This window comes from Argiope bruennichi, chromosome X1 (assembly GCF_947563725.1).
Source record: "Argiope bruennichi chromosome X1, qqArgBrue1.1, whole genome shotgun sequence".
Classification (NCBI taxonomy): domain Eukaryota; kingdom Metazoa; phylum Arthropoda; class Arachnida; order Araneae; family Araneidae; genus Argiope; species Argiope bruennichi.
The window spans coordinates 130,932,982-130,948,427 of record NC_079162.1 but is presented as its reverse complement, the minus strand read 5'-3'; the positions used below and the strand labels follow the sequence as shown (position 1 = coordinate 130,948,427).

Below are 15,446 nucleotides of genomic sequence, written 5' to 3'. Positions count from 1 at the left end.
GAAATATTATGAAGCTAAATAATTTTCAAAACTTAAGCTCAAGAATGTTTAGAAATTTAATGCTAATGCTAATTGGTGTGTTTCTGCATTTTATTTATCCGAATTTCTACTTTACAGGACAATACAGTGAGTCATGATTTCAAATACTTTATTTGATTTTTTTCAAAGGTTCAGCTCTGAAGAAGAAGCTATTGAAATTGCTAATTCAACTCGGAGTGGATTATCGGGTAAACATCCCTCTTGCTATTATTATACTTTCTGCTTAAACAAACTGTTGCTAATATTGTGATTTTCAAATGCATTATAGGTTATTTTTACTCTGAAGATATTTCTCAGATTTGGAGAGTTGCAAAGGCTTTAGAAGTTGGTATGATTGGTGTGAATGAAGGAATATTCTCATGTGCTGAGGCTGCGTTTGGTGGAGTAAAAGAATCAGGTCTAGGAAGAGAAGGATCTCGCTATGGAATTGATGAATACGTTCAAATTAAATACATGTGTCTTGGAGGACTTGATTAAATGTTATGGTAAGTTGACAAATTTTGAGATTTATTCAGTTTTGAAATTTTTCCAGTTCATTTAATTCATTCTAGAATATATTCAGCTTAGCTGGAGTCAAATAGTTGTTTTAATCAAACAATTTTTAATTATAATAAGATTTTAAAATTTTGAAATGTACTTTCGAGATATACATGCTTTAGATAACTATTTCCTTTTTCATAATTTAAGTTACTGACAATTTCATAAAAATACTTATGCTACTGCATTATTTCCAACTTCGTACTTTTTTATTTTTTCAAACTATTTGCATCATATGCTATTCTAAAATACATATTGCACATATTTCTAAGTTGTTTTTGTAGGGTTTTTTTTTATATACAATCAGTATTAAAAGAGAAAATGGCTTAAATTTGTTTGTTAAAAGAAAAATCTGTTATAAAATTTAGCAAATTCCGTTCTACGCTTCGCAATGAAAGTAGGTTATAAAATTTTATTTCTTTTTAAAAACCAAGTACATTTTTTTTTAATTTATTATTTAACAAAATTTGATTGCTAATATCAAGATGAGAAAAAATTATAAATCTTTCTACTTCATTTATTGAAACGCTAATATTTTTGTAAATCAGTTAAAAATCAGGTAAAAATTTCATTGGCATGCTGTCTTTTAAATGCATAGTATTTTTAAAGGAATCCCATTAAAACGCGATAATCTGGTGATTGTAAAATTTCTTTAATAAATGGAATTCAGATGTAACCTTGTGTAGATATGGAAAAGGTAAGCATTCTTCTAGCACAATTATATTGATATTCTTAAGCAAAAGATATAATTTAGAAAGAAATAAACTTCTTATAGTTTAGAAAAAATAAAATTTTTTGAAGGAATCATTTACATATTAAAATATGTGCAGATTTTACATATTTAAATAGACGCAAATGGCAATATCCATCTTTGTTGCCAGATTTCAGAACTGTTTCAAAATCTATATAGAAATGTGAAATTTCAGTACTCTAAGTCGGTCCCTTTATAAAATATGCGCAAATAAAATTTTTAATCCCTAATGTAGACATAAAATTATGTTGTTATTTATATTTTGGGAAACAACATGTTGGTTGTGTTGACATATATTTGGAGAAGTTATAATGAGGGTACTTTTGGTTATTAAATTTTTGCAGATGTGTAAATTGTGATTGCAGACAAGGAATGGCAATTTTATTCCCAAAGGGATTTATTTACACATTTAGTTAAAGGGATACAACACAATATCGCCTACAAACATATAAAATACACCGGATCATCTTTGTTTCTCGCGCCTGTCGCTTCTCTTCTCTCTTACGACGTTCCCTCTCTTGCGCCTTCTTCCTTCCTTTCTGCTTGGCGACTCATTTTCTTCACCAGATCTTAGCGGCGCTTTACGGTAGCAATGCACTTTTGAGTAACTTTTGATATCATAGACTTACGTGTATTTTCATACACTTATAGAGTTACTGAAACTAACTATATTTCACCAATTCTATGGTTTGTGGAGGGCTTCTGTTAATCCAAATCCGAAATCTGAATAACAAGTATTTCAGATGAAGCAATTTATTAAATGAAAAAAAAAAGTATGTAATTCGAAAATTCAAGGAAGAAAGATAGGCATGGTTCTCTCACAATCAATTGGGTCTTTTAAGAAACTCCACAACTAAAATTCGCATTCTGCCATTCGTTTACGTCGCTGTAGTTGAAAGTAACAAATAAGTAATTCGATCACAAATTCGCTACTACTGGAATATCCTGGAAGCTACTGTATGCGTGGTAAAAACCAATGAAAATAATGCAGCATAATTTTAAAATTATATTCTAATATTTACAATGAATGTACAGATTCTTTGAGGAATATTTACATGCTTGATTACATTTCAATACTTTTTTTTAAATAGCTAAATATGCTAACGATTAAAGTCTTAAATTTTTCTTAATGTTCTTTAGTGAAATTAGTTATTGAAGTGTTACAATGGAATAGTAAGTTGATGATTTTAAATTTATTAAAATATATAAGTAAGGTATACATTATTATTTTATATATAATATGAATACATACTGTAGATCAGCGATTCTCAACCTGTGGGGCGCGCCCCCCTAGGAGGGCGCGAGTACACTAGAAGGGGGGCGCGAGGATATCCAAGAGAAAATATTATTTAAAAAAATGGATTAACTGACTGAAAGGAAAGTACACATACACATAGAAAACAAAATTCATTTTGACATATTTAATAACTTATTAAAGTATAACAACTTACTAAATCAAAACTTACTTAATCAAAAAGTACTAAATTAAAACAAATTTAATAATTATAAGTGACTTCCTGGGGCCTGTCTTGCAGAGCAAAGTTTTTCGAAGGAAGGCTTAATATTAGAAATAGCCACTCTCAGTTCTGCTGAGATCTATATTTTGTCTTCAAAGAAGCTACATCAGAAAATCCAGTTTCACAAAGGTAGGATGTTGAAAATGGTAATAGAATACGAAATGCCTTTGTTTTTAGCGCAGAAATATCATCCTCTATTCCTGCCCAAAATTCAAATAGTGATTTATTGCTAAATTGACTTTTAGTTTCGCCACTTGTCGTGAAGTCTATGAATATTTCTTGCTCATCAATTGAGAGTCATTCAGGAGTCTTATGAAATGAATCCCTAACTCACTCCTACCTCACTCGCTATCAGTTTGTCGTCAGCAAGAAAATACTTTTTAAAATTCTTTGCCAGCATGGCTAAATGATTTTCAGTGGTTACCAAAACGACTTTTACATGTTCTTCTTCAGCCTTGTAACTTTTAGGACAATCATCCACATTTGCAAACATTGTTAGATTTCTTTGCTTTAAATTTATGCTCCACAATTCCAATTTTCTACAAAAAGCATTAACTTTATCACTCGTATCCAACATATGTGTATTTGCTCCTTGGAGTTGAAGATTCAAGTCATTTAATTTCGCGAATATGTCGACCAAGTAGTTCAATTTCATCACAAATAAACCGTCGTGAAAATTCACGGCCTCCGGTCTGTTTTTTTCTTCTAGGAAAATGGCGATTTCTTCTCTTAATTCATAAACACGTTTCAAAAATTTCTCACGTGATAACCATGTTGCCTCGCAATAAAATAGTAACGCTGAATGTACTGAATCCATGTCTTTACAAAGTGCGGAAAAGATTCTCGATTTCAGGGGTCTCATTTTTATATAATTTATTACGGTTACAACTGTAGTTAACACAATATTCAGACCAGTGTGGTGAAAGCTTATACGCTACGCTACACGGGCAATTGCTTTTGTATTGTGATTATGTTACATGGTCTGCGAACCACATGATCAAGCAGGTCTGAACCACATGGTATCCGCCACATTGGTGACCTCGGACAATGAAACTTCAACCTTCGTACAGCTGTTGTGGCGCCATCTACCCACAGCAACCCAAAAGTCATCAAACTTACATGACGCAGCAACACAAAGTCGTCCGACTCACTTGGCGTAACACCAACAACAACCACTCACCCATACACCCTCGCTCGCTATAACGCTTGGCGCTACTCAAATGGGTATAGGCACATTAGACTCAACAGCTAATAAATACATCACCATTCAACAGCCATATCATTCGTCTCACCTCTGACTCACTGGAGGGAGAGTCTGTGGTGAAAGCTTATAAGCCAGTTAAGAGCTATGCTACACGGGCAATTGCTTTTGTATTGTGATCATGTTACTCGGCTGCGAACCACATCCTATCTATCCGTTCTATCCTCGCTCATAATAAATCGACATACCAGGAATCATTTCTTTCGAAGCCAAAGCTTCTCTGTGGATCATGCAATGTCTCCAAACGCACTGAGGCGATTTTTGTTTTACAAGTGCTTGTATACGTTGCAATCTTCTGGACGAGTAAAATTTACGTAATTTTTCCATTCTATGTTTGTCTCGTTCATAAAATCATTTAAAATAACAAATAATACGAGGGCCGTTGTTTTCAGTTCTATTGGTTTGCAGAAAAGTAGTTCTTCTGCTACTGACATATTATCACAAAATCGAACATAGGCAATTAAATGAGCATCTTTATTACTATCTGTTGCTTCATTCCGCTGTATTGAAAACAATTTGTCACGCAACTTCGAGAAAAGCTGATACTGTACATCTTCAGCTATATCAGCAATTCGACGAGCAACAGTATCATTTGAAACAGGTATGGACTGCAATTGTTTTGAAAAATTATCTCCAAACATAGTTTCTACAATCTCAATTGCTGCTAGCAAAATAAGCCCTTCACCAATGGTGTACGGTTTTTTACATCTGGCTATTTTATATGAAACTTTGTAATATGCGATTAAAGCTATTTTATTCACAGACAAAGTTTCTTTAAAAAATGTTTTTTTTATATGATTTTAATTTTAATTCGAAAAATTCTCCGGGTTTGTTGACTTACTCACTATGAGGCGTTTCGAAATGTCGTTTAAGTTTATTAGGTTTCATGCTGTCTGCGGCCAACAGTTTTGAGCAAATGATACACAGAGGCCTTTCTTCTTCATTTTCTTCAGTACTGGTAAACCCAAAATTTAAGTATTCTTGAGAATATTTTCTTGATTTTATTTTCGGAACCACGCTCGTCTGTGTACTTGTTGATGCTTGACTGTCGTCTAATGCTCGCTTACTTCCGCTTAAAAATTTATTCATGAGTCTGCATAAATCTGCTGCCTGCTTAATATGGTGAATTGCAATTAACACGAAAACATATATAACATACACATTCACGATGTATTCGATAGCGATAGAAAGATCGACTCGAATGAGACTGGCTGGAATTGAAACTTGCGCTATCGAACATTTTCCTTCTTCCTATGAGAAAACATCTGCACATGCTCAAGATGGCATCGGTCGTGTGGATTCTCTTCCACAAACATTACTTATTTTTTTCTCTTTTGTTTAGTCATTTAGTTAATTTTTTTTCTTTTATTATTCGAAAAAATGTATTTCTAGTTTCTAAATTTAGCTCACCCCGTCTAAGTTAACTTTCATTAATGAACTTTTCTACTTTCATATTCTTTTAACGTTATCTCCATGTTTGGCTTTCATTTCAAATATAATATTTAAATTTTCCCGCTTTCATTCGCTTCATCTGTTCACCGCTCGCTTGGCAAAATGCCAGATGTGGTTTTTCGTCAATGTTGGCTCGGTTTTGCTCTTTTTTTTTTCTTTTTTTTTTTTTTCTTGCAGTTAGTTAAAAATTAATTTAAAAACAGAATACAAAATACTTAATATACATTATTGTTTTATACATTTTATTGTAAGCGGGAGGGGGGGGGGCGAGATGAAAATTATAATTGAAGACTGTGCCGCGAATACTGAAAGGTTGAGAAACGCTGCTGTAGATCATTCTGCCTCATTTCCCATAAAAAAAATATTTTCTTCCTAAATTCATGTTTGCTACTTAATTTCAGTTAAGAAAATTTTACTATAAATGTAATAAAGTAATAAGCAATATAATAAATACTAAACAATGAATAAATGAAGCTTAATTATGAATTATTTATTAAAGCTTTTGTCACTCTAAATTTAAAAAAATACTAATTATATATATATATATATATATATATATATATATATATATATATATATATATATATATATATATATATATATATATATATATATATATATATATATAAATGTCACGAATTTGGAAGAAAAAGCAACCAGAAGGAGAAAAATATATTAAATAATATATTGCAGTGGAAATGATTGTAAAAGAAAAGTTTTTGAAATGTGGCGACACCATTGAAGATTTCAAAATCAGCTCTTGTTTGGCATGTCCAAAAGCATAAATCATTGAATGAAAAGAATATTAAAATATAATATTTATTAATTTTAATTTTCACATAACTTGTCCCATTCCTCCCTTATATATATCCTATAACTCCCTCATATAAGAGAGGAGTGGAACAAAAATGTTACAATTTTTAACTTTGCAAATAAAACCTAATTTGTTTGTATTTTGCTGTTTTTGTATTTTTATTAAAAGTAAATTAAAGAATATACTGTTAGATTTTTATAAACTGTGTTCTTTAATTCACTAAACTAGTGTATAATTTTTTTTTCTGAAGTCTTTCCCACTCCTCTCAGCTCTCCCCTTAAGGGTTAAGGGTAATTTGCTGCAGACATCCGAAACAAGCCTCATAAATGAGATTTCTAATTTTTTTTCAAGCAAGTATATAGAAAATTATTTATAATATCCTTCTTTACACTGAGAGAGGAATGTTAACATATTTGTCAGAAGAAAAGAACAAATTCAAAATTGGTGGTCAGGATGACCAAAATTGTGCCAAACCGTACCAACCATTTTGAATGCCTTGATAACCTTTTCTACAACCTGGAACTTATTACATGCTTAAAGCAACATAACATTGATTCACTGGGGGCTTTCTGGAAAAATAGGATAAAAGCCTCTTCAGAAATGGGGACACGGCAGTTACGACTTCCGAATCGACAGGGCAACGATAATTCTTGTAAAATGGGTTGACAATAAAGTAGTGTACCTAGTGAATTCATGTTATGGCTTTTAATTCATGCCCCCATTGAAAAGATGGAATGGCGTTGGAAAGGGGGAGGGGAGCTATGCCTTGCTCAAGCATAGTAAAGGCACAAAATAAACATGCGGAGGATGATTTGTCTGGTATACTATAATAAAATTCTACATGGTGCCACTGAAAATCCAAATGCTAGTATTTATACCTGTTTCAATACATTTTGAACTTAACTCCTCCGCTCAGTAAACTCCTGGTTAGTTTATAGGAGAGAAACAAATGCTAAAACACAGCACCGAAAGCTTTCAGGCGCAATATTGCTAATACTTTGATGACTGCAGATACAAGAAAAAAGGCAGTCCTGCCGAATCTTCATCACAGCCACAGAAGAAAAGAAAGAAAAAAAAAAAAAATAGCAGCTCTAATTCCAGTCTAAGTCTCCTAATTGGACAGTTTGGATCATTAGCTCTAACACTGGCCTAAAGGCAGATGCTGATACTACCTTACTGGTTTCTCGACGGTCAGATGCTCAAAATGTAGTTTGGATTTTTGTTTGTGCGTCGTCAGTCATTTCATGAGAAAAAATAAAATTTACTTATTAGACATTCAACGTTATGTTAAGGGCAAAGTTGCTTGCTAGCAACGTTTTGTATTTTTTTGTAAATATTTAAAGCAATTTCTAATAACATGCAAATATATCAACATATTCTAATTTCTAAGCATGTACATCTAAATAATTTTTTACTACAACTTTTCGCCATTTGTTGATTAAAGGCTTAAATAAAAATCGTCCGATTTTTTTTCTTTTGCTTCTTATCTATCTTTTCATATAAATGTTAAACTTGTGTGTTATTGCTTGAATGATCCCATAATGTTTGTCAATTTTGTATTTAATTTTTTTTTCTCATTTTAGTTTTTCACTATTGTTTAATCTTTTAAAAATAAAATTCGATTTCTTCTTTTCAATGGTAATCTTGGCAAAGTAATAAGCTCTGTAATTTCCTATGTTATCAGTATGGAACTTAAAGTCTTAAATTTGAACATTATTTCTAAAACATTGCAATTTATTTTTTATTTCCGAAACTAAATTCTTATTTTCTTTCAGGGATTCTATTGGAGTCTAAAGTTAATATTGAATCTCAAATAATATTAGCTTTATTTATTAGCCGACTTATATCACAATCAACTTCTTTTATTACAAAGGTTTCTTCATTTCCTTTGGAATTTTGAGGGTATGTAAACTAAATGAAGGTTTCCAAATTAATTTTGAGTCTAATATAAGTTCTAAATATTTGATTTCCTGAGATGATGGGATTGATTTCTTGTAAAATAATTTTGGCAGAAGAGTCTATATTTAGAGAAAATTATTTACTCTATTTTCAGAACCATATATCTAATGCTTGAAAATGGTTGTTAAGTGCTGCTGGAATGTAGTTAAGATTTTTTTTTAAATTTTGTTTTTGTATCGCTGTGTCAGTACCGTAATGCAAAGTTTAGTATTGTCCCTTCGAGGAATATCATTAATAAAAACTGAATGCAGCCAGGGGTTTAATTTGGTGTTTTTAGGCATTCCAGCTTGGATGTAGTGAAGTTTGGTGAATGTGTGAATGCATACAATGGAATTTCTGCTATTTAAGAATGCTGTGAGCAATTTGATGAATTATTTGGGTACTTTGAATTGAATAAGTTTTCAAAATAGTTCATTTATCCAAATATGATCTCAAAGGTTTTTTATATATTGAGGAAAACAGCGTTTATGCTATATTTGTTTTAGAAACTAGAGATGATGCGCTCTACTGTTCTCAGAAATTGATGAATGATTGACAGTCTGAGTTTAAAACAAATTGGAAGGGAACAAGAATATTTAGTTTTTAAAAAATGTGTTAAGTTGTAGAATAAAATTATCCGAATTTCTGTTGAGAGTGGGTAATCAAAATATGGATCTATATTTGGAGGGGTTCATTGAGTACCCCTCCAATTACCTGGTATCAAAATGGAAAAGATGACTACTGTTTTCCAAGCCTTTGGGTAATATTTTTGTATAAAAATAAGGTTTTATTTTGTGTGAGGACCAGTTTTAGAAATGTTAGTAATGGAAGATTTTTAATCACTTTATTTGCAATTCCAACTTTGTCCGAGATTTTTTTGAATATTTAGTTTTTGGATGTATTTAATTTCTTCAGGAGAATTTGGTAAGCGAAAATCTGTAGAGTTGTCGAAATCCTTAAATGATTTTGAATTAGTTTTCAAAGCTATTTTCAATGAGTTCTTATTGAAAGTGAGTTCAAGTTCGCCTTTTTTTTATTTTTTTAGTTGAGTTTATTTGCTTCCCTGTTTAGTTCGTTACATAATTTTTTGCGCTGGGTCTCTGTTAATTTGGTTATCTCTTTTTGCTTTGTTTCTTCATTTGAAAATTTCTTTGACACATTTATTTCTATGAGCAATTTTGGGTTCTACTTCTCTAGAGTTATTTGGAAAGGATTTAATAATATCTGTTTAAGTTTATCAATGTGACTATCTTATTTCAATTTCGTGAGGAATATATAGGAGTAGGAAAGTCGATTAAACTTATTTTGAATGCTTTGTCAGGCTTACAAAAGTTGTATTAAAAGTCGAAAGTTATGGTGATTAGATTGTGATTCAAATTTATTTGTTGTGTAGAAGAAATATCATACGCATAAATGAAATCTTTAATTATGTCTAATTTTTAATTATTGTGTGTGGATTCTTATGGGAGTGAGTGGATTATTATGTCAAGATCTACTTTATCAACAATTTTACTTATTTGCTGCCTGTTTTTTTTTTTTTGTGTGTGTGTGTGTGTGTGAAAACCCAATATAGTATTATGTGCGTTAAAATCTCTGCAAATCCAATGTGAACGGAGTTGCCTTAAGTTTCCAATGTTCAATGTAAATAGTGTTGGATCAGAGTTTTGGTGATGTAGGTAGAAAAGTTCGTTATAGGGATTTTTTAGGTAAGAATGACGATTGTAACTTCTATGTACTAAAGTTGTGGAGTGGGAAAAGCAGTTTCCTATTTAATATTTCTCCAACACCATTGGGGATGATTAATATTTTAATTTGGTCTATCCGTTTTATAAAAGTTGTAGTTTGAGAAGTAGATTAATTGGAGGGAACTCCGGTGGGTTTCCTGTAGAAGAATGATGTCGTGGTTGTGACGATTTATAAAATCTTGCAGTTCGGTTTTATACGATACGACTCTGTTTAGAGTTCAGAACATAATTCTTATTCCAAATGCAGTTTTTCCCATTAATCTATATCAGCGATTCCCGTCAGAAAGTTCCTCTAGGCACCAGAGGGAGACAAGAAGGATCTAGATGTACCTGGCATCAGTCATAGGGGACGCTATGGATTAGTGTGTATATGTCACTTTTTAAATAAAAATGTGACGAAAGACTAAAATGCTATATCTCATGTTCAATTTAAGCTTGCATAGCCCCTGATAGTGATAGTGGAGAGAAAATCATATTATACTCCTGGCGCCAGTTATCTCTGTTACGCCATTGCTAGGCAGCTCATTTTTAATGTTGGTTATTGCTTTAAATATTTCCTTTAATTCTCTCGAAGCCTGAATCAAGTCGGTCATTCAAGCAAAATTGGACACTGCATTTAGATTAACCATCGGATAAGCAGGTTTCTTTTGTATTGTAGCAGAACCTACTGAAATATAAACGGTTTTTAAAAAAAAAAAAAAAAAAAAAAAAGGAAGATAAAGAATATCAACTCAATTTTCTTAAGTGCCAAATAATATCTTTCCTCTCCATTCGGAAAGAGAGCTCGTCATTTGAAGAAAAAAATTACTTCAGAACCTTTTAAACTACAGCATATATCTTGGGAAAAGACATTTTTAAGATTGTAGGGGTCAAGCCTTAACCAAAAAATTATTGTACATTATTATATATTTTATTATATATTATGTGCAGTATTATATATTTTACTAATTTTGCCATGCTAAGTTTATTTATAACAATAAAAATGGATATTGCTGTTGATGATCCTTTAAAAAATTTAAAGTTCTGATTTTTTTAAGGCTTTGTGTGAAATTATGCAATATGTTTCAGTTGTGATGAACGATGTTAGAATAATGCTTAGTGATTCTTTTTCTTTTTTCAGTGACTATATCTTTTAACAATTTTTGACTTTAAATTACATTTCCTAACACGAGCTTTAAAATTTATGTGTGTATTTAAAGCAATATTCTTTCTTTTCTAGGTCTTGTGCTTTGTCTAGTCTTCCAGCTTTTCTACTGTGTAATTTCACTACAAAGTACTCCTTCTGAATTGTCTTCCAAGATAGTAAATATATATATATTTATATGTTTTCGATTTGTTGTAAGATTTTAAATTAAATGCAAGATGACTGAAACTTCACAATATAAGGTATCAGTGCATTTAACTGTTCCTTGTAACTGACCAAAATTGTTTTTTGCACTTTTTGTTTTTTTATGAATAGGATTGAACTGAAATCCCTGATTATTTATGCATGAAATATTTGAAAATCTATGCACATGAATTTTATTCATTAAAGTGCATTATGTATTGTATATCACCTCAATCTTCTTAAAAAAAATAGCAATATTTCAAGAGTGAAACAGTTTTATGCCTCACTTTATATAAGGAATCGATTTATTGTTAGATCGAGATGTTATTCACACATTACTACTACTACTGCTTAAGAGTTTCATTATTTTTTGTATATGGTTGTTATTATGTGAGTTATTGCAGTCAATGTGTGCCATAATTTTTTTATTGTCTCTTCTTTTCACTCTGATTTGTAATACTTTAAGTCTAGTTAAAAAGAGAAAATATTTCTAAAAACATATTGTTTATTAGAAAGTATACCTTGTTTATTTACTATACTTTTTATCATTTATGCATATCTTATATGTATATTATTATTATTATAATTATATATTTTGCTGTAACAATACTGCATTTTAGTTGTTTTAATATTGTAGCATATTTGTTATTTGGAATATATTTGAGTTTTTACTTAATTATGAATAATCAGTTTGATTATGCTATATAAATAATGTGATGTATATACTCACAAGAAATATTTTCCATTCAAATTATTATGTATGAATATCTACTGAGTTATGAATATTGTCATCAGCTGCTTTTTTCAGCTATGGTTTTCCTTGTATTGATATTAGTCTTTTTATATACTTTTTAGTTGTTCTCTTTATATTTTCTAATTTTAAAACATTATTGGTTTGAAATGTATATTAAAAAAAATCTTCAAGTTTTGGTTTTGTTTTATGTAAGTTATTTCTTGTTGTCAGAAATATATTATTTTAATATAAATGAATTTTGTTGAAATTTTCTTTGTAGTAAAGGAATATTTAACCATGCTAAATTTTTATGATTGCTTGAGGACTTTACTTTCTGTATCTTGGAGTATAACGAGATTATGCATATGTGTGTGTGTGTGTGTGTGTGTGTGGAAGGAGGAAGAAGAGAGTGAAGACTTTTGTGGCTGATATCTCCCATCTTTTCTGAACTCGGATTTTCTTATTTTAAATGTCCCTCTTCAAATGAAAATTTAGGCTAAAATTAAAATATAAAAGAAAAAGAAAACGCATTTGTAAAAGCAATAATAAAATCACATTTTCCCTTAAGTTTAACTTGAATGGCATGAATTTGATATTATAATTGTAAAAAATTTCAAAAAGGCCCAAATATATTATTATTTATTCACATTAAGTCTGCCCCAATTTCTTAAGAGTCATTTTAAAGACTAAGCATGTCAGCAGCATTTTGAGATAAAATCGGGCTATTATGCATTTAACGAGAATTTTTATAAAAATAACTTTTATTTTCAATAACAGTTCTGTGTATTTAGTGATAAATGAATCGAAATAACAGTTGCTCTCTGAGCTGGCTGCTGTTCTTTAACATCTCAATGAAATCATATGGAAAAAATCTATAAGTAACTGTTGACAATTTCCAAAAAAAAAAAAAAAAAAAAAAAAAAAAATACCAAATTCCATTGATATGAAACAAGAATAATATATTCAGATGCTCTGCATTACATTAAAATAAATTATAGTAGATTTAGAAAAAAAATTAAAAATTCATTCATTATTCCTTCATTCATTTGCTTGTTTTGTAATTCCTTATTCAAAAAATAACTTCAAAATAACAAATAGTGAATTCAGTGAAAGAAATGAAAATGTTTAAAAATGAGTGTTAAATGAATGAAAATTGAAATGAAATTGTTTATGAAATTAAAATGTTTAAAAATGAGTGTTAAATGAATGAAAATTGAAATGAAATTGTTTATGAAATTAAAATGTTTAAAAATTTCTTCTACTTGCTTCTGAATGAAGAAAGTAGAAGAAATGGAAGCTTTTGATAATGGAGAAATAAAAAACAGTTTAAAAATTATGTTCATGGCACTTTGAATACGTTAAAAGGACATGTATTGTTCAATAATTTTCCTACAACAGTAATATCACAGTGTTTTTTTTTTTTTTTTTAATGAATTGTCTTTTGAACGATATCCTAAATCTTTTTAATGTTTTTAATCTAATAAAGAACTGCTAAGTTAACTCCAGTTATGTTAACTTAAAATTTTTTGAAATTTCAATAATTTATTCTTCCAAGTAAATAAATTTTCCTTTTGCATATTTGTTATTTATTTGCTGGAAAGCAACTGTGTATTAAAAAAAAAGCAAACAAACTGATAATAATATTGTTGCTATTGTCATAAATAAATTGTTAGATTTTTAATTGAGGAATATTGAAATTTTTCATTTTCTTGTTGTCTGTTGAAATAATATCACGCTAGTCTTTGTTAAGTAAACACAGATGTGTTTTTATATACTTCTTTATTTTTGCATAAAAATTTCAAAGAATTCTACAAATTCTTTAGTTGCATGTTTCAAGTAAAAAATAAAATAAAAGACGATATCCATGTATTATAATACACTGGTGTAAGAAATTAAAAGAATTTTCATATTTGATCTACGATCTCCAGAACTACTGGACAGTTTTAATAAAATTCGGTGTGAACATAGGTTGATATAATGCAAACAAAATAAATATTCAACAATTATAATAGACACACATGTTTGCGTGTAACACTCAGGAAGTCTGAAGGTCTGAAACAGCGGTTGCAGAATACACAAAAGAAATGGGTTAATAGGGGGTATGGTACCCTCTTACAACTATACACGCCTTGCAACGTGATGTCATACTGGAAATAAGGCAGTTTATCAGTGCATGTAGCAATTGGCCCCACTCATTCACCAACGCTGTTTTCAGTTCCTGGATGGTTCTCGGAAGTTGGTTGCGAGTTTCAGTTGCCCTCCACAGAGCGTCCCAGACATGCTCTATAGGTCTGGTGACCTGGCTGACCAATCCATCCGGCGAATATCCTCCCTCTCGAGAAATTCGTCGCCCAGAAGAGCTCTATGTGGCCTCGCGTTATCGTCCATTAAGATGAACTCGGGGCCCACTGCACCCCGGAAAAGGCGAACATAGAGCTCCAAGACCTTATCCCTATACTTCACACCAGTCACTGAGCCTCTGTCAAAGACGTGGAGAGGTGTGCGGCCATCTAACATGATGCCTGCCCAGACCATTACACCGCCACCGCCATAACTGTCGATTTCTCGGACATTGGAGGGTAGGTAATGGTTCCCTGGCTCTCTCCATATGAAAGTACGTCTAGAATCGGTGTTTAGGATAAAACGGGACTCGTCGGTGAACAGAACCGTTGCCTATTGTTCCATACTCCAATCACTATGTTGCCTGCACCGTGCTAATCGGACTCTCCTTTGCGTAAACGTGAGCGGACACAAACAGACGGTCTTCTGGCAAACAATCTTCTCTCATTCAATCTCTTAGAACAAGTCACCATTGATACACGGGTTCCTGTGGCTGCGCACAGGTCCCGAGAGAGCTGAGAAGCTGTAGCCCCTCTGTTACGCCTCGCTAAAATGGACAAATGGCGATCTTCTCTGGACGTCGTGGCTCTTTGATGACCTTGCCCAGGCTTTCTCTCGATGGATCCAGTATCCTGGAACTTTTTCAATAGGTTACATATGACGCTAAGCGTTAAATGAAACTCTCTGCATATCTGGACTTGTGATTGGCCTGCCTCTAACCTGCCCACAATTCGCCATCGCATTCCATCATCTAAACGTTGATGGTTACACATTTTTACTTTTCCGATGTGAATTTCACCGATTGCTGCAAGATAATACCAAGAAATTCGCCGATGTGTGCTAGCAAACGAAACTCGTCTTACCCTCCACGCGCTTATAAAGCCTGTTTTTCTGCTGGCTCAAACTACACACGCGTGTACGCTTACGTATTAGCCGCACAACATTTGCATTTTTATCTAGAAGCAGTGGTTTTCCTTCAGTTCAGTTCTTTT

The 15,446-nt window shown here is 31.5% G+C and overlaps 1 protein-coding gene across 2 annotated transcripts in view; it reads left to right on the top strand.

Moving 5' to 3' along the window:
* The window catches only part of LOC129958580 (succinate-semialdehyde dehydrogenase, mitochondrial-like), a 65,497-nt gene extending 51,883 nt beyond the window's left edge, over nucleotides 1-13,614 (top strand). The window contains exons 11-13 of one of the 2 annotated variants that reach the window (XM_056071153.1): nucleotides 169-227; nucleotides 308-524; nucleotides 11,274-13,614. In XM_056071153.1, coding sequence (XP_055927128.1) covers nucleotides 169-227; nucleotides 308-516 — 268 coding nt within the window. In that variant the 3' untranslated portion in view covers nucleotides 517-524; nucleotides 11,274-13,614. Of the gene's footprint in view, nucleotides 1-168; nucleotides 228-307; nucleotides 525-8,146; nucleotides 8,276-11,273 lie in introns of those variants that run through there. The other variant, XM_056071154.1, reaches the window with a different exon arrangement.
* The last annotated feature ends 1,832 nt before the right edge of the window (nucleotides 13,615-15,446 follow it).